General features: G+C 37.7%; 1 protein-coding gene across 2 annotated transcripts in view; it reads left to right on the plus strand.

Moving 5' to 3' along the window:
- TRPM4 (transient receptor potential cation channel subfamily M member 4) overlaps positions 1–26,697 on the plus strand; it is a 260,833-nt gene that overhangs the window by 192,116 nt on the left and 42,020 nt on the right. For both annotated transcript variants that reach the window (XM_072425747.1, XM_072425748.1), the window contains exons 14-22: positions 266–411; positions 1,328–1,440; positions 4,169–4,267; positions 6,040–6,471; positions 12,588–12,720; positions 12,982–13,156; positions 13,728–13,896; positions 20,923–21,104; positions 21,511–21,643. In XM_072425747.1, coding sequence (XP_072281848.1) covers positions 266–411; positions 1,328–1,440; positions 4,169–4,267; positions 6,040–6,471; positions 12,588–12,720; positions 12,982–13,156; positions 13,728–13,896; positions 20,923–21,104; positions 21,511–21,643 — 1,582 coding nt within the window. The remainder of the gene's footprint in view (positions 1–265; positions 412–1,327; positions 1,441–4,168; positions 4,268–6,039; positions 6,472–12,587; positions 12,721–12,981; positions 13,157–13,727; positions 13,897–20,922; positions 21,105–21,510; positions 21,644–26,697) is intronic.

Genomic DNA, 26,697 nt, shown 5'->3' on the forward strand with positions numbered 1-26,697 from the left:
AAAACCTCTAGCATGAATCCTAAATATTTTGAAGAATAATATAACACATTTTTTATCAATTAATTTTAAGGACAAAATATAAGCAACGCAATCTAGAGCAACGGGGAAAAGGGAACCTGACAGGAAAAACAAATTAAATTGGCAAAAATAGAATTAAATCCAGAGGCGAAAAATGTATAAATTGAGCCTAATGTGTTTCCTAAAAAAATGAAATCTGAGAAAAGTAGTTATATAATGAATATAACAGTATTGTTCTTTCCTGTAGGAGTATTTAATGAATGTTACAGAAATAGTGAAAATCGAGCATTCAAGCTGCTAGTACGACGCTCTAATGTTTGGGGGGGAGCCACTTGTCTGCAGCTGGCTTATGAGGCAGATGCCCGCAACTTCTTTGCCCAGGATGGTGTCCAGGTGAGTACACACATTTTGTGGATCTCATTAACCGAAAAGATCTAATTCCAAGCAGTGTTTTGGTAGTTTATCTTTTGAGCTGTTTTGCCTTGTTAGATACACAATGAGTATTGGATAGGGTTCATTGTATTGCCTTTTTTTAACTAATGGAACACAACTATGATCATGTTTAGCTGCAGGTTGTTTCTTTGATTCCATTTGGTAATATTGATTTGCTTGTTCGTTACCTGTCTGTAGAACAAATATATATATCAATTATTGACCCCCTAGAAAATAGAGTTGTGCCAATCCCTAGGCTGAGAGGTTCAGTGAGTAAAAGTAGGGGTTTGTTGGTATTTAAACAATTTTGATTTATTGTAAAAACAAAAGTTACAAAAACAAGTAACACATGATATACATACATTCATTATGTAAAGTCCCAATGTGGAATGAGCAGCTAATGATCTTGTACTGTAGCAGCAATAAGGGCTGCTTAGGGTAAATTCTCTTGTTCTTCCTTAGCACTGGGGACCCATAGCAGACTCCAATAATTAATTGTGTATTGTGCATCCCCACATTCAACTCCACCCATAATGCCTCAACCTCATTGCTTGTCCCATCAGCAATTTCTTCTTTCACATTCACTTCCAGATCACTTCTCATACATACAGACAGACACCACCACTTTTTTTCATTATCACAGGGTTGGCAATTAACAAGTTGTTGATATCTTTCCATAACAAAGAGGAACCCTACATAACCCTATTGTAAATCACATTCCTCTTTAGGAGCTGTTTGATTAAGGATCCAATGTTTTTATTTTGAAAAGTTAACATTTGTTATGGGTATACCCATACTTCACATAATTATTTATTGTATTTTTTGTTTATATTTAGTGTCATTTTATTGATATTTATTTTACATGCTTATTTTACAGTCCATGTTAACAGAGAATTGGTGGGGACAGATGGCACAGAACACACCAGTATGGGCAATGGTCCTCACTTTCTTTTGCCCACCTCTCATTTACACAGATCTGATTGAATTCAAGTAAGCAACACAATTTTTCTATCCTTATTTGTTTTGACAGATTAACCATCTAAAATGAGAGGCTCTTTAAGTTGCAGGCTCCCAAAACTGTATTTTTACACAGTTCAAGGGAGAGAAAAAAGTTAATGCATTTTACACTCATCAATAATACAGTGATAATTATGGTGCCGTTTGAAAAATTTAACTACCTACCTTCAGACCAGGGGTGTCAAACTCAAATACACAGTGGGCCAAAATTAAAAACTTAGACAAAGTTGCGGGCCAAACTTGAAACTGAAAAAGCACCACGACTACAATTCCCTGCGTCAAGAAAACAGTCCAAAGCAGAGCTTAATGTTATGAGTGGCTGGAACTCTCTTTTCACTTAAATAGCACCACTACTACAATTCCCTGCATTTATAAAACAGTCTAATGCAAGGCCACTCATAGGAAGAGAAGCCCCTGTTCTATAGACGCAAGTGATGCCGCTACTACAATTCCCGGCATTACTTGCTTCTGCGTAGGCAGGGAGGTCGCTGGTCTATTGACGCTATCTATTGAGTTATGTGGGGAATTGTAGTAGTGGCGCTATTTCAATGCAGTGGCAGGCCAGCTGAAATTCATATTTAGGATTCCTTTCGGGGCCAGATTTGCGGGCCGGATTTGGTCAGCGGGCCAGTGTTTGACACCCCTACTTTAGACCATTCACAATATGAGTAATTAATCACTACATTCTAAATATGACCTTTTAAACCAGTTCTCCATCCATTTACAAATTACACTTTATGAACCTATTGAAATTAACTTACACATTACCTTTCTGGGGGTTACGTGTGTAAAATGCTTTTTTAAGTCCAAGTATATTATATCAACTGCTATTCAATTGTCCATGTGTTTAAAAGGAGAGTAGGTTTGCTTTGACGTCAAACACTAACGCAGGTTTATTTACAATAGGACTATATACAGAGGTTTCAAAAACAGATGAAAAAAACATACAACCAAAATAAATCCCTGCCAATCTGGTCACTAACTACACAGGTGTTTCTCTGACAAACAAAACTTGTACAACCTAAGTCTTCAAACTTAGTGATGCAGAGTTTGGCGTGATGCAGAGTTTGGCACATGGGTTATGTGTTATCCAAGACACGGTGCACACACAAATATTCCAAACTCCCCCAACCTGATCAGGCCTTGGTGTACTGGTTTCAGGGTGGAGCCCTGACCCAAAACAGTTTGTGAGTTTTATACTCCCCTTGATTAGCAGACCTGCCTCAGCTGCTCCTTAACTCATCAGTTCCCACACTCTCAAAAAGACAAACTGCTGAAACCTGGAACAAATGTACCTCCCATCTTGTACAAAACTGCAGACATATCTTGACCTGCTGTCACACTAACTATGGAAGTTAATCTTACAGGTCTGTAGATATATGTTAAAGACTCTATTTCTTTTTAAAGATAGGTACCACATTGGCCACAATCTATTGGTAACATGCTAGTGAGTATTCACTTGCTAAAAATTCAAAACAATGGTCTTAAATTAACAGAACTCAGCTCTTTAAGGACATGTGGGTGTAATCTATCTAATCATAGTTCTTTAATATACTTAATCTGGTTGTGGAAAAAAGGGAAGCATTTTAAAAATTGTGGGTATTGTAAGTGCTTTTGTTTGTATAAAAAAAAAATGTGCCAGGACTCACATCTTGGTAATCCTCCAGACACTGTCCATTCCTCCTCCTTCTCCTCCCACTCTTCCTCCTCCTCCCACTCCTCCTTCTCCCATGCCCACTCCTCCTCCCACTCCATACAGATGAATGTGAGGAAAAGAGAGTAAGGAAAGCTTTTATGAGGGCTTTAGAGCTGTAATTCTCCTTTGAAAAATCTGTCGAAAAAAATAAGAAAAAAAGCCCTGGGTATTGTGGTTTGTTATTATTATTATACAGGATTTATATAGCGCCAACATATTACGCAGCGCTGTACATTAAATAGGGGTTGCAAATGACAGACTAATACAGACAGTGATACAGGAGGAGAGGACCCTGCCCCGAAGAGCTTACAATCTTGTTTTTATTTCATAGTTGCATGCTATTTTAAGATGGGACATCGTTGGTATTTTTTCACTTGGCTCAATCTAGTCTTTCAAAACTTAAAGAAAATTTGGGGAACTTTATTGTGTTTGTGTAAACTAAAATTTAAATGTAATTTTTCAGAAAATATAGATTTAATAGAAAGTTTATTTTTTTTATGCATCAGCAAAACAATGCCAAAACAGTGTTTGTATTCTAAGTTTTTAGTGAGGGGTTAAATGTCTTTGCCAAAAAGGAGTTTGGAATACTTTACCATGGGTGAAAGGTTCATCAGGGGATGTGATGGGGTCTGCACAAGCAGAAAATACCTTTATTTATGCTACTCAAAATAAATAGTTTCTCTTGGCCTAATTAGGTGCAGAACTTTAGTCCACATACCAACTGCAATACTCTAATGTACACAGACCCTACATATAAAAATCGAATGTTCACATGGAGCATATTATGACATAACATAATATACCCCATGTAATAATTAGATTTTTATATGTAGGGTCTGTGTACATCAGAGTATTGTTAATTTGTGAATTTTTATTAGCTATCATTAGGTAAAGATAACCCCTATATATAGTAGGATTATGTGTGCTCTTTTTGTGAACATTTGCTACAACACTGTGCTAAATAAAATAAACTGTTTTGTTTTTATATTTTTTGAATGTCTATAGAAACTCTGATAATGACAGTGGAATGGATAATGTCCAGCGAGTGGAAATGGACAGTCTGGATATTGACATAAAGACTACAGTTGCAGAAATTATGGAGGGGTATGTTACTAATATCAAATGTTTTTTTCAATTCAAATTATTAAAAAACAAGCTACTTCAATCATCTGTGTGAAATTGTAGCCCCCCTTTTTGAAAATTGTTTAGCAGTGCTGCCTTCCTTTTTGTTGCATTGCAACAAAAAAACTGCTTTACTAAGATCAGAAGGAATAACAATAACAATTTTACTAGTAGGTGGTAAGATCAAAGCTAATGATCCTACTCATTAATTCTGATTTGACACTAAGATTTAATTATTTCAAGTGTATCCAGCATTTGTAGAGTAAAATGACACTTATGAGAATAAAATACAAGTTATAAGAATAAAGTATTTCTCTCTTTTCTACACAGAATTCCTGCAGGAGAAAAAGGCACTGTTAAATATAAAATGGGCAAGCCAGACCAGATATAACCCCCCCCCCCCCTCCCCTTCCCTAAGCTTTGGCCTGTCATTGCAGATGTCTTTACAGGTCCAGAGCCATGCAGCTGGTTGACTGTCTCGTAAGATTTACTTCCATGTTTGTAGGCTATCTATTCTGAGTGTCATTTGGTACAGAGTTTCATCTGTGTGAAGAATTTCTTTACAGGCGGTATTGCGTGAAGGGTGTTAAGGCTGATAGTCTGGATATAACTGAGTTGGGTGGAATTTCACCAATCACATGATACACACTATCCTTCCTGTCAGTAAGCCAGGAGTAAGTATCTTCCTGTTGCTGCTTTGCTGCTTCAGCTATTTTGGTCACCTTCCACCTTTATTTTTATAGGTCAGTCCTAAAGGTATATACCCAGGTGTCCAAGTGTTTCATGAATATTTAGGCTCAACTCCCGAACTTAAACCTATTCCTTTCTTACTGCAATTGTGGCTGCAAAATGTCGGACTCTAAACACAGGAGCATCGAATGATTGTTGGCTCCACCATTACTCTATTTCACATAACCTAATCTTCATCCCATAACTTTTAGTTTTTTACTCTGTAATGTAAGGTTCATTTAAAAAAAAATGACTTGTATAGTGATCGACCCAGATTACTGAGGCCACTACCCTGCCTCCATTGACACTGTCTGAATCAGATCTGCCTGTGATTGTGTCTGTTAGCGATTTGCAATCCCTGGGCAGGGGCCCTCTTTAGAAGATCTGCAATCATTACACCCAAACTGCTCTTGAGTGCAAATTTCTCTGAAACTGGAAAGGTCTACTCATTCTTACCACCAGTTTAGTGACGAGTCTGAGCTCCATCAAAACAACCAGAACCACTAAAACTTTAAACCATCATCCCTTGTTCAATGACATCCTTAAAAGGGTGCTGAAAGTTTTTCTTTCCCACCTTCAAAGCATTGATAAAAAATGGTCTATTTCTGCAGGCGACCATGTTTTTCTTCACTTGAACAAAGTGACCACCATTCTAATAGTGCACCTTCCTTTAAGGACCCTACAGAAAAGAAACCTAAATCTCTTTTCAAAACCATTTTTTTTACTTTATGGTGCTACTTTGCACTCCATTCTAGCACTGGTTCTAGTTTTGAATGTATACTATGTTTTGCTAATATAAGAGCAAGAAAAACAGCAAAGGGTAACATTGAAAAAAACCCTTTGGTTGTGAAGTAGGGGGCTAAAATAGTAAAATACATCATCTTCTGGTCCCTCCTGTACCCTCCCACAGGCTCATCATTGCTTTTGGAGTCCTGCTCCGCTTGAAGGCTTTTATACAATCTGTTTTTAAATCTGTTCTCCCTTTTGCGTTGTGATTATGAGAAATATCTTGAATTTCTTTTCAGGGAGGAAACAATGAGGGAAAAAAGTGAGCTTATGGAGCTGAAGCCTAGCAAGGCAACTGATTTAATCCCAGGTGTCCCAGAAGTGGAAATCACAAAAGAAAAACCACGACCACAATGGATGAGACGCTGGAAGCAGTTCTGGAGTGCCCCTGTCACTGCATTTTTGGGCAATGTTGTCATGTATTTTACTTTTCTCTTCCTTTTCTCCTATGTGCTCCTTATGGACTTTAAAAAGCCACCACCCAATGGTCCAGCCACTTCAGAGATCATATTGTATTTCTGGGTCTTTACCATGGTATGTGAAGAAATACGGCAAAGTTTCTTTGTGGGGTCGATGCCAGTGACACAGAAGGTCAAGCAGTACTTACAGGATTCTTGGAATCATGTGGACATCACAGCCCTGTTGCTTTTCATTATTGGAGTAATCTGCAGGTATGCTAAACTAAAAAATAACATTGTTAATTCTTTTAACATATATAGTGTGTTTTAGGGGTGTCACATTCAAAATATACATATGAATATTGTATGTCCTATTTGAACCTGTAGATTACAAGATAAATCTGATGAGCTAATGATTTTCTGATTTAAATGAACATTTGTTATCATCAAGGCACCATAAATGATTTAGACAGAACCTACTCCCCCAAAAGTTTCCTACACAGTTACCAATTATCAGTTCCAGGATTTTGGGAGGTGCCAGAAGAAAACTATCCAAAAATATATTAAAAATATGGCCCCTAATTTGTGGGCCTAAATTACACTTATATTACTGCAAAACAGTAACATTGTTGCTTCCAGGGCCACCATCAGAAACTTCTGGTCCCCATACTATGAAAAATTTATGGGCCTCCTCCCACCATGTCTAAAAGTCCCAGCTGATAGTGACCATATAGTTGTATTCGGAGCTTATTTTGACTTGGATCAGAGCTATTCTAACGTTGGATTGGAACTCTGAATTTGAGCAATCACTGACAGGTATAGTAGAGCTCAGCCAATCAGGCTGCCGGAATTTGACAAGCATAGTAGGCCACCGAATGATGACCACTGAGCCCTACTTTACCTGTATTTGACAGGTATAGTATGGGCATCTAAAAAAAAATCTGAATGCAGTTGGATTACCTGATTTGTTTGAATGATCATTTTTTGTGTTCTAAACATCTCTAGTTCCATCATCATCCCCATCAAGGGCCTAGGCTAACCACCAAAAGAGCCAGGTGTGGGGTCTTGATTAGCCAGAAAGGGAGACAGTTGCAAATGGAGAGCACCTGGCTCCTTTCTTGACCAACCAGATCCTCCACTTGCACCTGGCTCTCTTTATGACTAGAGAAGAACCTTAATTTTGACCTGGTCCCTTGCTGCTCTCAAGATTTAGCAAATGCAACTGGCTCCCTTGCTAGCAAGGCAGGTGCAAATGGAGGGTCTGAGCTAAAAGATCTAGCCAGGAAGAGAGCCAGTTACATGAAGAAAGTATGGCTAGTGATCAAGGAAGCTAGGTGCAATTGAAGCCTGACCCTCCACTTGCAGCTGGCTCCCTTTCTGGCTTCCTGATTGACCAGGCTGTTGTTGTTGCTGACATGTTGTAGTGCATGGGAGTAAATTGTTCACAGACAGGGTGTAGACTTTGTAGCAACACAGAGATCCTTCAACCATCAATATATATCTACTGCCTATTTCAGATATATGGACGATTTCATCTGCATGGGCATGTGGAGGAAAACATATATCCATATCCATCCCTGTGATAATTAATATAAGGATTTACTTTACTAATGACAGCTGTCGGAATTTATTTTAGCCAAAGTGTTCCTGCGTGTGCCATAACCAAATGTAACCAATCCAGATTTATCAGTAGAAAGTCAACCATAATTAGAAATTTAGCATTGGTTGCTATTGGTTACAGCACTCGGGGATAAACCTGTGTACTGAATATGGCCATATGTAGAGCGGAGATTTACTGATCTTTCAAATTATGCCGACTATTGTGCTAATTTTCCATAATGCTGCCTCTTGATGGGTAATCTACCCCCATCTTCCTAGTGTCTAACATAAACCTGTCCTGCCCAATCAAAACTGACAGAACCCCATCAATAGAAGGCACAGATAGGGCAATGCTGTTAGCACACAATATGGTCAAATCCTGATCTCTCGTCTATCTACCACCTGCTGCAACACCAACATAATAAAACAGGCAGCCACCCCATCTCTTCTGCCTTATTTGACTTTTCCAGCTGCTGGCAATCAGTTCCCACAAGCCACTAGTTGGAACTTTTGTAAATAGTGTTCTTCCCAGCTGTAGCCAGCTGGTCAAAAAGTGGGCAGAACAACACGTGACAAACTTGGTGCTCCCAGTTCTTTGTGTCATAGGTGTCGAGCAACCCTTATAATTGTGTCAGATTTGTACAGTCCCCCTTTACTTTGTTTCAACTTTTTAATGCCCTTTACAATAATACATCACATTTTTTAGTATCCTCCCAACTGTCCAGTGTCCCTGTATTGTGACCCAACTTCTCAGTGTCCCTTGTTTTGTAAAGTGTAATCAATTTAGTGTAATAATCTAGGCTTAGTTCACATAGTTCTAGCGCTTTTCTAGTGGTGCTAGAGAATAGTAACAGCTTTTTCAGATGTTTACAAGTGGCTGCAAAAGCTTTTGAAAAAAAAAAATAAAAAATGTGCAACAATGTTACTGCCTTTTACCACCTAAAAAAGGGGAAACAAACTAAACCATTTTTTCCAATGCTTAAAACTGAATGCAAAGACCACCATGTAAACTTGGCATGGGCATTTTTTTTAAATATACTGAACTAGCTAGAACTACTTTCTGCGGTAGTCTCTTCCACATTTTCAGCCTTTACTGTGAAGCAGTACCTTACCTATTGTGCGGATTGGAGAAAGCACCAAGTCCATTTGGGTAAATTAAAATCACGCTGTTTATTCCAGCCATAAGAAAAACAAATACAGTCTCTGTTTGTTTGGCCACTCTAGATCTGCAGTCAGGTAGCTCTTCAGCCTGGCCGTCTCTGAGCAAACATACCCAGATACTCCTACATCTAGGTCCAGCTGGGAGAGACCAAACTTGTTCCGCAGAAATAGGAATCTATACCACCGAGGATTCCTATTGAAAACCAGCGCCAGTGTATGTATTTACATTTTGTAAGTAGGTAGAGACCTGGGTTTTTCTACCAAAATGACCTTCTGGCTTCACCTTATCTTCACCCAAATATTAAGAAACCATGGTGCTGCATATGCTAGAATAAACACTAATCAGGTCCTTGTACCACTCTACCACTGCCTATTACAGCATAACATGGCTAACTACAGCAATTTGTACAGACAACTTATAGGAGTGATCATATCCCCCTTAAATGCCTCTTTTCAGAGGAGAGAGATATTTCCTTCAAAGCTTAACTCCTTCATGCTTTTTATCAGTTTAGGTGTCATCCTCTATTATTAATATTATTATTATTACATTACACAGTATTTATTTAGCGCCATCATATTAGGCAGCAGTGTACAAAGTCGATAGTCATGTCACTAACTGTCCCTCAAAGGAGCTCACAATCTAATGTCCCTACCATAGTCATATGTCATTAATGTAGTCCAAGGTCAATTTTGAGGGGAAGCCAATTAACCTTACTGCATGTGTTTGGGATGTGGGAGGAAACCGGAGTACCCGGAGGAAACCCACGCAGACACGGGGCCGAGATTCGAATCTGGGACCTAACAGTACAAAGGCAAGAGTGCTACCTCTGAGCCACCATGCTGCTGCTCTATACTGTCTTTAGTTCCACATCCTTTATGTGAACTGGTACCTGTAAATTATCTGCATATCCCAGTTGAAGTTTGAGTAATTCGTGGTACAGGGGCAGGGATTGTGCATTGATCTGTTCAGTGTTCAGTCTTTAAATACAAGAAAGTATCGTGCTTGCTTTATTCACGTAGTTTGTAGTACTGCATGTTATAATTATATCTGTGGTTTCATCAGAACACCCAGATCCTTCTTCATCATTGACTCATTACCATACGACAAAGAAACTGTAGGTATGTTCTTAACTTAAATTTGTATGTAAGTTGGAAGATTTTTTTAATAAATGCAATTAGGACAGATGTTTATCTCAACATATTAATAGGCAGCATGGTGTCAGTTACTCTATAAAATCCTCACTGTGAGTTAATCGCAAAATAAGCAAAAATAACAAAGCAAAAAAAAAACTTTATGGAGCCTAGACATTCATTAACTTCTAGAGCAAGCTGTACTTTGTTATGCATAAAGAAACAACTGCAGGGTTTGTCTTGGTCATTAAAGATTTACAAGAGCTTTCAAAAAGAGCTCACCCCCCTAAGATCACCCACAACCTCAGCTGTGTTTAACAATAAATTTATTCTGCAAGCCATGCAAACTGCCCCCTTCCACCTCTCCAGCCTCCGTCTTACACACGAGCGAGCATGAAAGCCCCCGTTCCTATCTAGGAGTCATCTGTATGTCAGATGTCCTTAACCTAGAGACTATCTGTTAATCACACTCCTGTACATTCAACAACCACAGTTTATCGGTCTCAAGTTTCCCTGAGGAAGCCAATAAGGTGAAACGTGCCGGGATTAAGAAACTTAAGGACTGCATTTGCCCTGTTTCAAGTAACCATATTCTTTTTATGGACTGAATTAGATAATATCTTTACACCAATAGGAGTGTTTTTGTATAATGTATGATTCTAAAAAAATCTCATGTCCTAGAACAGGTTGGAATCACTTGTAATGTATGTTCTACACTTTTTACTGTAAATAATTACACTACAATCTTTGTGACACTCTTCTGTCTATGTGTTCTTCCTTTTAGGCTACTTACAGTATATAGATGTCTGTTCTTCACTTTGTGTTTTTTATAAACCCCACTTAGTTCTAAGCTACTTGGTTCCAAAGCCAAATATGAATAAACTTAATGGTGAGTTTTCCATTGAGAAGGGAAAGTTAATATTGACCTTGATATCACCAAAATGTGCCTAGCCTCCGGCTTCAACCAAATGATGTGACAAAATAAAGTGGGACAAAATAAAGAAGAAAGAAGAAAAGGAGAGGCTTTTATAAGGCAATCATGAACTTTCTAATATAGAACAGAAATTCTTATTGAATTGTAAATGTTAAAAAATGTTAGATAAAAACAGTATTTGAATATTTTATATGGATTGTATCATAATACTTTCAGTACCATTCAACTTTTTGTACATCTAAAAAGCAAACAGGAGTACAGAAATCAGAAAGGGTCTCCCTTTCCAACACGTTTCGCCTAACAAGGCTTCCTCAGGGGAGTGTGGGGGACCCCAAAGCAACACCAAAGGAAAAAACAACAATAACTATGTTTGCAAAAAAAACAAAAAACAATGTTTTATCAATCTAAAGTCAGCACAAAGAGGAAATGGGGGAACCTATCCATGTGGTGAATGCACACAGTGTGCATGGATCTATACAAAGACGGATCAATTCGAAGTACCAATCCAAAATGCTTCCTAAGCTAAAATATGTAGTACATTGTAAAACTAATGGCATCATATTTTTGGCATTTTGTAGTTGTGGTTTCTTTTATGTGGTTAAGACAAGAAGGGAGTTTAGGAAACGTATCTATGTGCATATATATGCCATTAAAAATGGGAAAATGATCACCCCCTTAAGTCTCCACATGGGCACACGGCACAACTTCAATACTGAGGAAGTTAGATTTTTAGCACTGGAAAAAGTTGTGCAGGACCCAAGAGGAGGCGATTGGGATAGATTGATCCTACAAAGAGAAAGTAAATGGATTTATTCTTTGAAAGCAAACCAATATCCAGGCTTGAATGAGGTATTAAGTTTCAAACCTTATCTATAATAACAGCAAGGGCAATATGGAAACTAAAGGGTGAGGAAAGGAAAGAAAGAAAGAAAGAAAGAAAGAAAGAAAGAAAGAAAGAAAGAAAGGGGGAAAAAGAGAAAAAGGAGAAAAAATGTAAATATTTTTTTTATGCCAGTTGATGACAATGGAACTGATGAGCCATAGAAAATTGCGTAATATATAGGACATTAGGTGCTGTCTATTTAGGCAAAAGTAACCGACTTGATAAAATAATCATGTCAAAAAATACACATTAGTCTGCATATGAAAAATATAGCATTTTTGCAATTTAGCTGTTTCACCAGTGCCATTATACCAGGACAGTATTTAGGCCCTTTGGGTGTAAGGGATGCAGTATGCACCCCCATATTAACTCAATCCAGCATGAATCAGGACCTTCACACTTCCGAAAAACAAGGTCTTTTTAGAGTACTTCTCAGATTAGGACATACACTGTCACCTTTTCTATTTGTTCTGTTGAAAAGAGAGCATCATTTCACTATTTTGCTTGACAAATTTCTGGCATTTGTGAACAAACACACTATTCCAGTGAACACTTTTTCATTGTATCATTTGCTGTGCCATGTTCCCCTCATATTTCAAATAATTTTAACATTCCAGCATATTTCAGGACAGATTGGCTTGTGTGGTTAGCTTCATAATGATCCTTGTTTCTTTTTTGCAGAATGTTTGAAACCTCATACGAGTCAGGACGGACCATCCTCTGCTTTGATTTTATGGTTTTTACACTTCGGCTCATCCATATTTTTGCTGTGAACAAACAGCTGGGGCCCAAAATCATTATTGTTAGAAAAATGGTAAGTGGGATCACAGTGGTCTCAATTTGCAAAAAGGAGACACCTACCACTTTTTTTATCCACAAAGTTACCTGAAAAGAAAACAAGATATCCGTGAATATTATATAATATAATAGAAATATAAAGACAGTGTTTAAATTGGAAATATTGACGATGTCCAGCAATGTTGAGCAATGGGGTGGGGGGTAGGAATCTGTAACAGAAGTTGTTTAAATCCTTGAAATGTACATAGATCACCCTTTTATTTTTTTCTACCTGCAGATGAAGGATGTCTTCTTTTTCCTTTTCTTTCTGGGAGTCTGGCTGATTGCTTATGGAGTTGCCACAGAGGGTCTCCTACACCCCAACGATATGCGTTTGGGCTGGATTTTTCGCCGTGTCTTCTACCGGCCCTACCTGCAGATCTTTGGTCAAATTGAACTGGATAAAATGGATGGTAAAAAACAATCATATTAAAATCACTATTAGGCTACAATAATAAGCTCTTTAGATTAGAGTGCAAAAATAACTTGTTGAGTATATGTTTGTTTTGAACCCCATCTGTCATTCTGGACTTTTGGTACCAATGCTAAATTTTCTTCTCCTCACCCCTGCCCATTGCTTGTGGTTTAGTTGGGATACAGTAAGAGGACACACACATTACATATATTTAAACCAGCATAATATACACCTTGGCACTCAGCTGAGCTGCTTAGTATAAGTGTGCTTTACCTTGATTGCTCCCAGTGCTTATCCAGTTTCACGGGCATTCATCACAAATAAGAGTAGAAGGTAGACACTAATCAATGACAATACCAGTGACAATACCAATTAATGAATGGCATCGCAATCTTGTGCACATACTGGACCACATTGGTGAATAGAATTCCTCACTCGACCATGTGCTAATTTTTGTCCATTAACATTGTCACCTTTCTGTTCCTGTCATAAAATACCATATATTTCTTTTGCTATAAACAAACAAGTCCATAACTATACTTTTTTTTTCTCTCTTTTTTTTTTTTTAGCTGGAAAGCTTTCAATTGACAACTGCACAGATGATCCCATTGCTATCATGAATGAGATATTACCTCCATGTCCTAATACATTTGCCAACTGGCTTGTAATTCTGCTTCTAGTTGTATTCCTGCTTGTTGCCAACATCCTCTTGCTAAATCTGTTGATTGCCATGTTCAGGTAACTCTTGTGTATATATAGGGGTAATTTTAAATAAATGTTGTTGTTTTTTTTAAGCAGACAGTTCACTGCTGGATGACATTTGGAGAAAGTCAGCATGCTTTAGATTTTTTAAATTGTGCTGTGTGAGAGGCTATTTATCTATTGTTTTAAAATCTTTATCATAATCATTGGACCAAAAAAAGAAACTGTACAAATTCTCAGGTCAAGAACAGACAATATATGTTCTAAACATGTGTTGGTGGCAAAGGAGCAACAATGCAGTGGGGCATAACTGATTTCTCATTTACAACAGAAACTACTTTTTGACGACAATGTTATGGTAATAAATTGGCAGAAAAATATACAAAAAATACAAAGTTAGAAATAATTCAAATTAGAGAGATATACTCTAAATATTGGTATCGTTGCACAGGTCATTCAATTGTTTCCAGATATGTAGCCAGTTGTCTCACCATTACTTTTATACTTTAAACAGTTTTAAAAGGATGGTACCTTGTGGTACCTACACCTAAGTGACACATTTCACAAAAACATCTGCTTACAAAATTACATAGGTTGAAAAAGACCATCAGATTCAAGCACTAGGAAAATAAACATATCGCCGATAAATACCCTATAGACATAGTTGGTCAAAAGGAAGGAAAAAAACCCTGATTCAAATTTCCTGCCTGATCCTGTGAGGCATGCAAATGTTCCTTGGATCAACAGTCCCTATCAACAGTAAATTATGTGCTTCTAGAAAAGCATCCAACTACTTCCTGAGGGAGCCTATTCTACATTTTTACACTTACTATGAAGAATCAATTCATTATCAGTAGATTCAATTTATTTTCCTCCAGACGCAGAGAGTGCCCAAGTGTCCTTTGTAATGACCTTAAAGTTAAAAATTGAGAAGCAAGTTCTGTATATGGACCATTTTTTATATATGGTGATCAAATCCTTACTTCTCAAAGGTAGAATAGATTCAGTTCAACTAATCTGTCCTCATAGCTGAGCTCCTACCATCTTTTTCACATAGTTACATGGTAAGTCAGGTTGAAAAAAGACATAAGTCCATCAAGTTCAACCACTAGGCAAATAAACATACCACCCAGATATAAAACCCTATGGACATTGTTGATCCAAAGGATAGAATAACAAAAAAATAATCCCTGGTTCTAATTGCTCCAAAAGGTAAAAAAAAAAAAATCCTTTGTGATCCTGTGAGGGAAGCGGTTGTTCCTTGGATCAACAGTCTCTGTTATCTTTACTTTAAAGCTTTAATACCCAGTTATTTTCTGTGCTTCTAAAAAAAATCCAGCTTTTTCTTAAAGCAATCTATAGTAGTAGCAGAAACTACTTCCTACTTCCTGAGGGAGCCTATTCCACATTTACAGACCTTACAGTGAAGAATCCCTTTCTTATCCTGAGCTTAAACTCCAGACGCAGAGTGCCCCCTTGTTCTTTGTAACGATCTGAAAGTGAATAGTTGAGAAGAGAGTTCTCTATATGCACGATTTATATGTTTACCGACTTTAGAGATAAAATTGACAAAATCAGACACAATGTCTTTGCTCACCGGGCCACTCCAACCATATTCACCCCTTCCACCTGTAAATCAACCAAACTATTCAACTTCTCCCTTTCAACTGCTATCTACCCCTCTGATTTCAAACATGCCGGTATTCTCCCTATCCTAAAGAAATCTTCTCCCATATGTTTCCAAACTTCTTGAGCACCTTGTCTACAAAAGACTTGCCGATTAACTGAGCACCAACCCTCTTTGACCCTCTCCAGTCTGGCTTTCGAGCTGCCCATTCCACCAAAACAGCCCCTTCTAAAGTGACCAATGACCTCATCAGAGCTAAGTCTCAAGGCAACTTTTCCCTCCTCCTTGATCTTCTCCTCTTTTGACACTGTTGCTCACCCCTTCTAATACAAATCATGCACTCCATTGGTATCAGTGACACTACTATCTCTTGGTTTGCTTCCTATCTGTCTGACCGCTCTTTTCAAGTTTCTTTTAATGGTAGTTTCTACTCTCCTCCCTGTTGGTGTTCCCCAAGGGTCAGTCCTTGGACCTGTTCTCTTTTCTCTGTACACCTCCTCCCTCGGTCGTCTCATATCCTCCTTTGGCTTACAGTACCATCTGTATGCTGATGACACTCAAATCTATCGGTCCACCCCTGAATTTGACTCCCTCAGTCCTGGATAAGGTCTCATGCTGCTTGTCAGCCATCTCAAACACTGTTTTCATCCCTCCCCTCAGGCACGTTGTCTTGACGTCACCTTTGAGTCTGCCTTCCCTTTTACCCCCCCATATTCAGAACATTTCCCAGTCCTGTCACTTTCATCTACGCAACATCTCCAAAATCCACCCCTACCTGTCCCCAGAGACCTCCAAACTCTTTGTACACACACTTTTTTTCACTAGTCTGGACTACTTTACCATCCTCCTCTCTGGTATTCCACTAACCCGACTCTCTCCTCTACAATCTACTATGAATGCTTCAACCAGGCTCATCCATTCTCCTCACTGCTCTTCTTCTGCTGCATTTCTTTGTGGTTCGGTTCATTGGCTTCCATTTCACCTTAGAATTAAATTCAACCTTCTGTGCTTTGCCTTTAAAACCCTCCACAGTTTTTATCCCACTTACCTTTCTGACCTGGTAAAAAAAATACTCCTCTAGCTTATAACTCCTCCAATGACCTACTACTGACTTCCTCACTCATAACCTCATCACACGCACAGCTCCAAGACTTTTCTAGAGCTGCTCTGGAACTCAGGAATGTTCATGCTCGTCATATGCAGCTTTCTTCTACTTTCTGTCCATTTAAAAGGGCACTCAAAACCCATTTTTTTAAACTTGGCTACCCATCTTCTTCTGTCTTTTGATACTGTCGCTACTTCCTACCACTACATATCTATCCTCCTATTGTGTGTTACTTCCCCCATCTCCTAGATTGTAAACTCTTTGGGGCAGGGTCCTCTCCTCCTGTGTCACTGTCTGTAGTCGTCTGTCATTTGCAACCCCTATTTAATGTACAGCTCTGCGTAATATGTTGGCGCTATAAAAATCCTGTTTATTATTAATAATAATAAGAATAATATTAATTTATACAGGGTGATCATATTCCCCCCTTAAACATCTCTTCTCAAGGGAGAATAGATTCAGTTCAGCTAATCTCTCCTCATAGCTGAGCTCCTCCATTCCTTTTATTAGTTTAGTTGCCCTTCTCTGCATTCTCTCCAATTCCATAATAACCTTTTTGTGAACTGGTGCCCAAAATAGAACTGCACATTCCAGATGAGGTCTGATGCTTTGTACAGGGAAAGGATTGTGTCTCAATCACTGCAGTCTATTCCTTTTTTAATACAAAATAAAACTTTTCTAGCTTTAGATATTGTATGTCATTTGCCACTTTGCTGCCCGATCAAACAGTACATCCAGGTCTATTAGTAGATTATAGACTTTCTGTATGGACCTAATTCCATTTCATAATTTGGTTTCATTACCAAACACAGAAATTGTACTTTTAATCCCAAACACTTTATCATTAGATGTAATGATGTACTCTAATGATCAAATATGTTAAACACTAGGTTCTTTATCAAACTCACTAGAATCTTTCCAACTATTGAAGTTAAACTTACTAGCCTGGAGTTACTTGGTAATGACTTTGCTACCTTTTTAATGATAGATACCACATTGGCCTTATGCCAATTTATTGGTACCATGCCAGTGATTAGAGTTTCTAAAAGTTAGAAACAATGGCTTTGAAATAATGGAGCTCAGCTTTTTGAGAACATGTGGATGTAATCCGTCAGGTCCTGGTGCTTTGTCAACCTTAATTTTGTCCAACTGTTTCTCAATCATATCAATTTTGAGCTAATGTGGCTTGTTTAAGGCTGTTACATTGCTATTTGTATTTTGGACTTGAGCTCTGCCAATTTCCTTTGTGCACAAAGGGCTAAAAACAATTGTTTAGTAAATCCCCCTTTTCTTTATACCCAGTTACCAACCCCAAGACATCCTTTAAGGGGCCTACATGCTCACATCTGATCTTTTTGCTATATGAATATTTTTTTAAAAATTGGGGTTTGCCCTCCTTTCATTTTAAAGTTTTGCACATTTGATGCCCTTTTACATGTTTTGTTTTTTTGCCCTTTTATGTAGTGCCAGTGCCAGTCAATGTCAGGTTAGTTAAAATCACCCATCACTACCACTGTCCCAGCCTGTGCAGCCCTTTCTATCTGTATAAGTAGTTGATTCTCTATGTCTTCTGTGGGGTGGGGGGGGGGGGCTATATGGTGGCTATAGCGGACTCCAATAAATACCTGTATTATGCATCCCGATATGCAACTCCATCTATTTTGTCACTACGTTTACCACATGCTTAATCAACAATTTCTTGTTGATAAAAACTGTTCTGTGATAAAAAAACAAATTCAGTAATAGGCTTCATCAAACTTATAATGCTATAATGTAAAAAGTCTGATAAAACAAGTGTTTCTGTGAAATGCATTGCATTTAAAAAGTTGCTGCAATTCACAACTGAATTCTTCATCCCTCCTAAACACTGTTTTAAAACATGGAAACTGTTTTGCTTGTTTTTATGAATTAACTTTGCTCCACCCTCTGGACCACACCCACTATTTGCTGCAATATGTGAAGAGCATTGCTGCCTCTTTCTTTATCCCTTTTTACCACTTTCAAATGTTGGGAAGTATGATACAGCAGATTGTCAAAGTATCAAAATCTGCATATAAACATAGCACACAAAATTTAATTGAGCTCAAAACATACCCCACAGGGCGAATATTACTAATCATGTGTTGAAAGACCAGTGATCACAATGAAGACGCTTCATTAGGTGAAATGCATCAGGGGAGAGCCATTTTGTGCAACATGTTTCTCCTTTTCTCCATGCTAATGAATTTTGAGGTGCTTGCTGCTACTTAGGATTCAGTATTCAGTGTGTTCTTTGTATACTGGTAAACAGTTTTACACTATTGTGGTGTCCTTTCCTTTCTCTGAGGCTTTTAGCTGTTGGTGTTCGTACAGTGCAGTGTCCCCCTGATGGTTCAGGGCATTATTACAGCTGATGCGAAGTTCCTGCTTAGTAGGATTGTCTTCAGATGTATTTGCAGAACCTCTCCTGAAAGCATATGCACATGATTTACCCACTGACAGCTCTGATTCTGTGTGTATGCTTTGAATGCGCAATCTTGTGCTTGCTGGTGTTTCTACACATAATTAGCAACTAGCCATGTGAAGTATGTTTCGGGCTCAGTACAAGTTTGTGTACTATGTTATTTGTGAATTTGTATACTTTCACACTCTGCTATATTATCAAATAAGACATTTTGTATTGGTAGTTACAAAGAGTTTTTCTTTATACACACATCTGGGATATGTTAATTTCCCTAGTAGTTTAACTTGATTGTATTTTTTCATCCGAATAAGCTTTGAAACTATGTAACACATGAAGACTTGATTCCTAGAAGGCTTGATACCCTGTGGCTTTGTACATTGCCCCCGCTATTATTTTTATTGTAACACAATGGGGGTAGTATACGGTACTTTCTATCACTAAAATATGGTTGCTCATATGGTTGTACATATGGTTGCTCATGAGAAGACCAAATGTAACTTGATAAACCAGGATATGGGGGTTTGTTGGTTAGGTGCATAATCTGGAGCCTGAAAACCCAGTTTAACGTCCTGGGTGGTTAATTTCTGTCTGGGTTTATAAAAGCAGTACATTGTTTTTCATGAAAATTTATTTTACAGTATAATATAATATTATGAGTATATTAAAATTTGAAACACAAAATCATGTCAAAACAATAAATTAAATAAAAAAAATATATATTATACACATACTATTATATTATACTGTAAAATAAGTTTTCATGGAAAACAATGTATTGCTTTTAAACATATAAATCCAATGTATAGCATTCAATACAGTTATTTTGTATTGAATGCAATACAAATAGATTTGAAATTCCTGCCGCGCCCCCAACGCAACGTCTGTAAGCACTGACATTACCGGGAACTCCCGGTGACTCATCAGCTGCAGAGGATGGCGGCCGAAGGAAGCGAGGAGGCGCGAAGGACGAAGGAGGACGCCGGCGGATCAGATAAGGTTCTTTTTACTATTACTAATCACTGTTTTAGCTATCCTGAGTGTGACTCGGGGGTTATCACTTTCAGCATCTTTTTTTTCTAACCCGAGTCACTCGGGGTTACCGCTCAGGGGGTTAATAAAGGGACCCCCAGATATCCCCCCCCCTCGCCTAAACAAATGAGTACAGAAGTACAATAGTATCCCTCACAGAAACAGTTTAAAATAAATAACTACAGTACTCAAACCATAAAAAAATTATTAAAAATAAAACCTTGTTATTTATTAAAAATTATTAAAAATAAAACCTTTTTTTAAAACCCCACAAAAAAAAATTAGATCCAGCATCAAATACTTTGGTAAGTAATGTAAATCGATCCCACTTCTGTTCTAAATGAAAGATCCCCTTATGCAGGGGAATTTACTCACAGGTGGGCCATAGTTTGTCCATGCCTGATCTAGACCCATAATATGCATACAGAAGAAAATTTGCATGACTAGCCTAGTTCAATACTCTACTACTAATATATAACTATTATTTATTTAGTTTTCATAATACAAAAATATTCAATAAAATATAATACCTATAAGGAACTGTTGTACACCATGCCAGTAAAGTTATTTTGAACCCAAAAGATCTTTACAATGCATTAGCTTTTTTTCTGTTACAGACTGTTGCACTGTGCTGTCTATTTTACTGGACAAAAAGTAAAGGTTTAAAAAATTTAGTAGTCATTATCATAGGCTGTCAGTAGTAATGTGCCCCCTAAGGTTGTTGGGTAGGAAATCATTCTGTTTGCATATCGGCTGAGTCTTTTTAAGCGCAGAACACTTAGCATCAGACTTTGCTCCTTTAAATAATCATCTCTTCTACAGTACTGTGCTTTATCACCTTCACCCTTCATTTTACAGCTATACCTTCTCTAAAGTACAAGGCAACAGTGATATCTACTGGAAATTCCAGCGTTACAACCTAATTGTGGAGTACCACAACCGCCCAGCACTGGCTCCACCGTTCATCATCATCAGCCACATTCACACGTTTATTAAGCGCAAGATCCGCAAGGTGGAGTCACAAAAGATCAGACATTTTAGTAAGTGATTGCTTACAGAAATTTTAAAAATCATTAGAATATGCTGGCTTTGTACAGGCCATTAAGAGAGAAAAACAGTTGGTAATAATATATATATATATATATATATATATATATATATATATGCCAGGCAACAGGTCAGAGTCTGTGTAATACATGGTCACTGCTAATACCGTAAGGGAGGGGGCAGGAGGAAGCAGAAGAAATTAAATATGGGAATTCTATTTATCTATTGGCAATATAATTGCAGTCTTGAAAATAAAACATAAAAACTATTAAAAAATTTAAATCTGTTGTGATATCTGTGTGTAGGTTCCTAAAGAAAAACTAGTGAAAAAAATCAGGTATGTCTGGGGTCTCTTGGGTTAGACTTGTGCTTACCAGTAAGGAGCATCTTGTTTTGTAGTGTTGGAACTAAAGGAGCCTCTAGACAGCAGGATGCTAACATGGGAGGCTGTCCAAAAAGAGAACTACCTGGTGAATATTGCCAAACAGAAGAGGGACAGTGACACAGAGCGCCTCAGACGAACATCGCAAAAGTAAGAAATTTAAATTCCAACTACTTCTGATTTAAAGGAAATTAATCTTAGGAAATTGTAGATGGATTATCATATGGATCAGCCTGTACAAAACACAGGCTGACCTTCCTTTTCTATTATAACTTTTATTTTATTATAACTATAGTAATCCAGCTCCCTAACTGACCTTCCTGACGTACAAGCATCAGATGATTGTCGGCTGATATGAGCTGTCATGTGTACAGAGGTCATCTGACATTGTTCATGGATCTGTCCTGTCGGATCTATGAATGACAGAAAATGAAGGGAGGAAAGCGCAGTGGGGTTTTGCTCCCCTGTTCTCCCCCCTCCCTTCTTTATTAAACAGAGTGTTGCTGTATGTACAGCACTTGTTTATTCATCTCTCAGTCGTTTGTCGCTGGAAACAATCGTGAACGATTAGGCGTGTGTATGTAGCCTTACTTCACATCTATCTTAATAACTGCCTGCTCAGTGAACAAAAGACTTCTTAAGAATATAAATTTTCTCAGTATTGCATTCCAGAAAAGCAACTTGCTCATATCTGTCACAGTAATATCCATGCTGGAGCTGCTTCTCTATTTGTGCACACTGTGCAGAAAAACTTCAACCTTGCTAGCACTTGTTATCCCAGTTACAATTTGTATATTACTTGCAGATATTTTAAAGGCTATTTTCAATTTGTAGACTCAAGTTTTTAACTTGTGTGTGTGTTTTTCTACTCTCACTTCCTTCTAAGGCTAAATACACACGCTAAATTATTCTCTCTTGTTATGAATGGTCAGGGTTGTCACAGGATCCCTTTCCTAGATTTCCTAATTTTTTTTATTTCCCTTTGTTTGGGGTTATTATTAATAATATTACACAGTATTTATTAAGTGTCAATATATTAGTGATAAAAATAGTAATTTTCAGAAGAAGAAGGTTTTAGTGAATAAAATATGTGTGCTGGAGAAGTCTTCCGTCAATAAATAAAAAGTATTCAAAATGGTAAGCTAGTTCACAAAGTAAATAAAAAGAAAACATATGAGGATATAACCTGATTGATGATACAGATCAGTTCATGAGAGATAACAATGGTTCATTCTCTAACCACACCCTCAAGAGTCACTCCTCTTATACATAAGTTTAGTATTGACATACATTGGATATAGATTACATTATGCTTACCTATTACCATATATACTTAAAAAGGTAATAATAAATATAGATTTACTCTACTACTTGTTGAAAACATGAGTGAAACGAGATTACCCAGCAATGACATCTGTTCCATTAGAAACTCGAATCCTAGATTCTCATGCAGAAATAGAGATTCCTCATATTCTTACATAGATAGCATTAAAAATAAGTATACAACTCTTCACTTATCTTTCATTGACATTGCTCATACATTCTCTAGCTATATTTCTAATGAAAAATTATGATTATTTCTAACAATTACACAGCCCCTTATTAAATTCAGCCTCCTCCTAAATTTTTCTATTTGTTTTTTTTTTTTTTTTCCTCTCTATCTGTCTCTCTGTGAGGATAGAGAGGGGCAACCTTGTTGCATGGCATTTAACATGGGGAAGGAGTCTGAAAAGGCACCAGTGACTTTTACAATTGCAGATGGACTTCAGTAGAAGGCAATGATCCAATGGCCCTGATTTATCAAGCGAGCTCGCTGCACGTAAATACGCGCCGATAAACGAAGCGTATTTCCGTGAGCCGGAGCCAAATGCTAGTGCACTCGCCTACACTTGTCAGCCGGATTCCTGCTTTGATAAATAAGCAATGGGGTTGAGAATACGCCAATTAAGGTGATTAGTTTTCAGCTGCGCAATTCAGCATGATCTGTTAAGCTCTGTCAATGGTGAGGTCATAGCAATTAATAAGCACACACCTGCTCTTGTTCTGTGCGCATCTAAAGTCAAATACAGGTCCGTTTTAATTTTTAATGCTTCATCTCTTTTTGGGTAAGTGGTACTCTTTTTTAGCACTTTATAATATGTCATCACACAATAGTATGACTGTAATAAAATATGACCAAGCATTTTGGATCGGATTCAAATTTCATTATAGTTTGGCTTTAGAGAAATCAAATATTTGCCAAAAAGGATTGTTGGCAAAGATGTTATAGTACATGTATCAAGGAACATTTAGTGATTTCACGTGTGTGTGTGTATGTTAAAATACATTTAAATGTATAGAAATACATATGCATTTTCATTATTATTATTTTACCTAGACTGGTTTGGAGGGGGGGATTCATTTTTTTTTAATTATTTTTAATAAAAGATATCAAGGTACATACAGAGAAAAGAAAATGAAGTGGTCGTAACATACAGTTCAAAAAAGAACATACAGCAAGGTTAGGTTCTAACAATACATATCTTCAAGCTTGTGGCTTAACGGCCAACCGCATAGAAATACAAACATTGTAACCAACCCGTTGTGCTGTATCAGTAGCAGGAACCATGATATCTTAAGGTTTTTAAAAACATTTTTATAAGAAAAGAAAAATAAAAGAAGAACAAACAAATTAACTAAGAAAGAGAAAAAGGGAAGAAGGGGGGGGGGGGGAGGGGGCATTGACCAGCTATAGAATCAATCACTTCTCTGAAACAGTGGCAGAATGCAATTAGGCATCCATCCCAGAATGCTCAGGTATCTAGGGGGTTGGTTGTAACAAACGGCAATATTCCTCAGTAGTGATAAAGTGGATCCAGTGGTACCAAGTCTGTGCAAATTTTTCCGCTTTCTTAGCGTCAGTGGCAATCATATCCTCCATGTGATATATATCAGCAACCCTTTGCAACCAATGTACTACCGTCGGAGGGGCAGTATTCTTCCATAAGGCTGGGATACAGGCCTTAGCTGCATTGAGAAGGTGTCTCAGGAAAGAGTTACTATAGCACCTGCGGGACATGTCCGAAACATAAAGAAGTGCCAGGGCCGGATTGCCCCTTATATCCACTTCTGTAAGCTTTAAGATAATATTAGCTACCGAACGCCAATATAATTGCAATTTTGAGCATTCCCAGAAAACATGCAGTAGCGTACCCTGTGTGTCGCCACATCTCCAGCAGGTGCTATCTGACCCTGGGAAAATCTTAGCAAGCTTCACCGGTGTCCTGTACCAGCGAGTGGCCAACTTGTAGTTGGTTTCCTGGTATTTGTTGCAAATGGACGCCTTATGACAGAATTAGAGTAACATATCTCTGGAGGGGGGATTCATTAAGTAAGTATGCTTGTATGGTATGCATTGATGTAACTTTTTGAAATGCTTCTTATTGTTAGCCTCATCTTTGCAAACAAATTTATCGTAAATAGAGGCGTTACAAATAGAATAGATTTATATTTAATTTTACAGTAAAGAAAACAGATCTTATACAAGCATTGGAAACTTGATAGATTATACAATCGCATATGTTATAAGAAAGACATTTTATGCCTGAGCTTGTTATCTTTAAATATACTGTAAGAATATGCATATTGTGGAATGAAAGAATTAACAGTATTTGTCTTAACTTTAAGAGGATATTGTTAGGAGGAATTAGGATACATAGGGAGGTAAATATGGATAAATTGGGGTAAGAGGAAAGGTAGGAGAAAGGGGAAATTTTAAAAACAAAAATAAATAAAATAAAAAAATTTTGTGTGACGGGATCACAAGAGGGTGACAGAAGAGTATAAGATGACTAGTTATAAGGAATACAACTCAGGGTCTTGAGACAAGGATTGGCATGTGTTCATCCAAGGCGACCAAATAGAATAAAATTTGTCCATGGTATATTGGTAATTGGGCTGTATATTTTTCTTGTGTAAGAATCCAGGAACCACGTTTTAGTAATTGGTGTGAATCCCAAAGAAAACAAACTTGGCTAAAAAACATTCAAAGTAAAGGCGTCCCTGGGTGTCACATTAATAGGCATATTCCTTGCTTACTAGACAGCCAGTTGTCTGGCTATGTTACAACACATGCAAAAAAGCTGTGTATGTTACAACACATGCAAAAAAGCAAAACAAGTGTTCTGATTAATGCTTTCCAGTGTTGTAAGCTTGAAAGTGAATATATTTATGATAATAAAAATTTGACTTACTGGGTTGTTATGATAACATAAAGTAGCGTGATCTGCTGGTGGAAGAAGGCAGATGGTGCTACTGCAAAAAATAAATGCAGAAGACAACAGCCCGGATTCGATTGGAACCATATACATCAAAATGGCTCCGAGAAGGATTATTCCGAAGATGGATACCTGTGGATGTTTCTAAAGAATGATAATAAATATGGTGATGGAAAAATCCATTATTGTTCATATTGGGTAAAAAAAAAAGGGTTTGAAAAAAGACTATCCACAAATGCCTAAATTGTGCAGTGCTGCATATGATCAAACCTATGTGAAAAATATATAGAACACATGCAGGCTAATAGGAAACTATTTGAATACATACTATCAGGGTAACTACTGTTTAACTCCAAAAAAAAGTCCTGAGCATACAGAGTAAAATGGATAGATCTAAGTATAGGTCAGTATTAAAAAAAATTCTGCTGTAATAAAAGTAATATTAAGAGCAAGGTTTACCAGAAAGGCTTACAATGTCAAAATTAAAAAAAGAATGTGAAAAAGGTGTGATCAGCATAAAAACCCGCTAGGGGGGGTTGAGAAATAGAGCTCCTGTTTCAAACAGGCAAGGAGATAGCGTCCTAAACATAAAACATATCCGCCCTTCCTCTAGTGCCAGTATCTCGTGGCTGATCAACCGCTGTCCACAGTAATGGCTCACAGGTGTCCTAAGGGACACCAGGTTCCCCCGCTAGCCGCGGGAGGGAGGCACCAAGAGGGAGGGACTGGGTGGGGCAATGCTAATGAGTTCGTGTGCTGGTATAAGAGGTGTGTTTGTGGGTGTGAATCTTGTTAAATAAACGGATGAATGAGATCAGAACATTAAAGCTACGTACACACTTCCAATTATTATCGTTTGTAAACGAACGACGAACGATCCTGCACGATATCTGCGAACGATCGTATAGCACCGATCCTGTACATACAGATAACGACACGATCGTTCAA

The sequence above is a fragment of the Pyxicephalus adspersus genome, chromosome 11 (genome assembly GCF_032062135.1).
Source record: "Pyxicephalus adspersus chromosome 11, UCB_Pads_2.0, whole genome shotgun sequence".
Classification (NCBI taxonomy): Eukaryota; Metazoa; Chordata; class Amphibia; order Anura; family Pyxicephalidae; genus Pyxicephalus; species Pyxicephalus adspersus.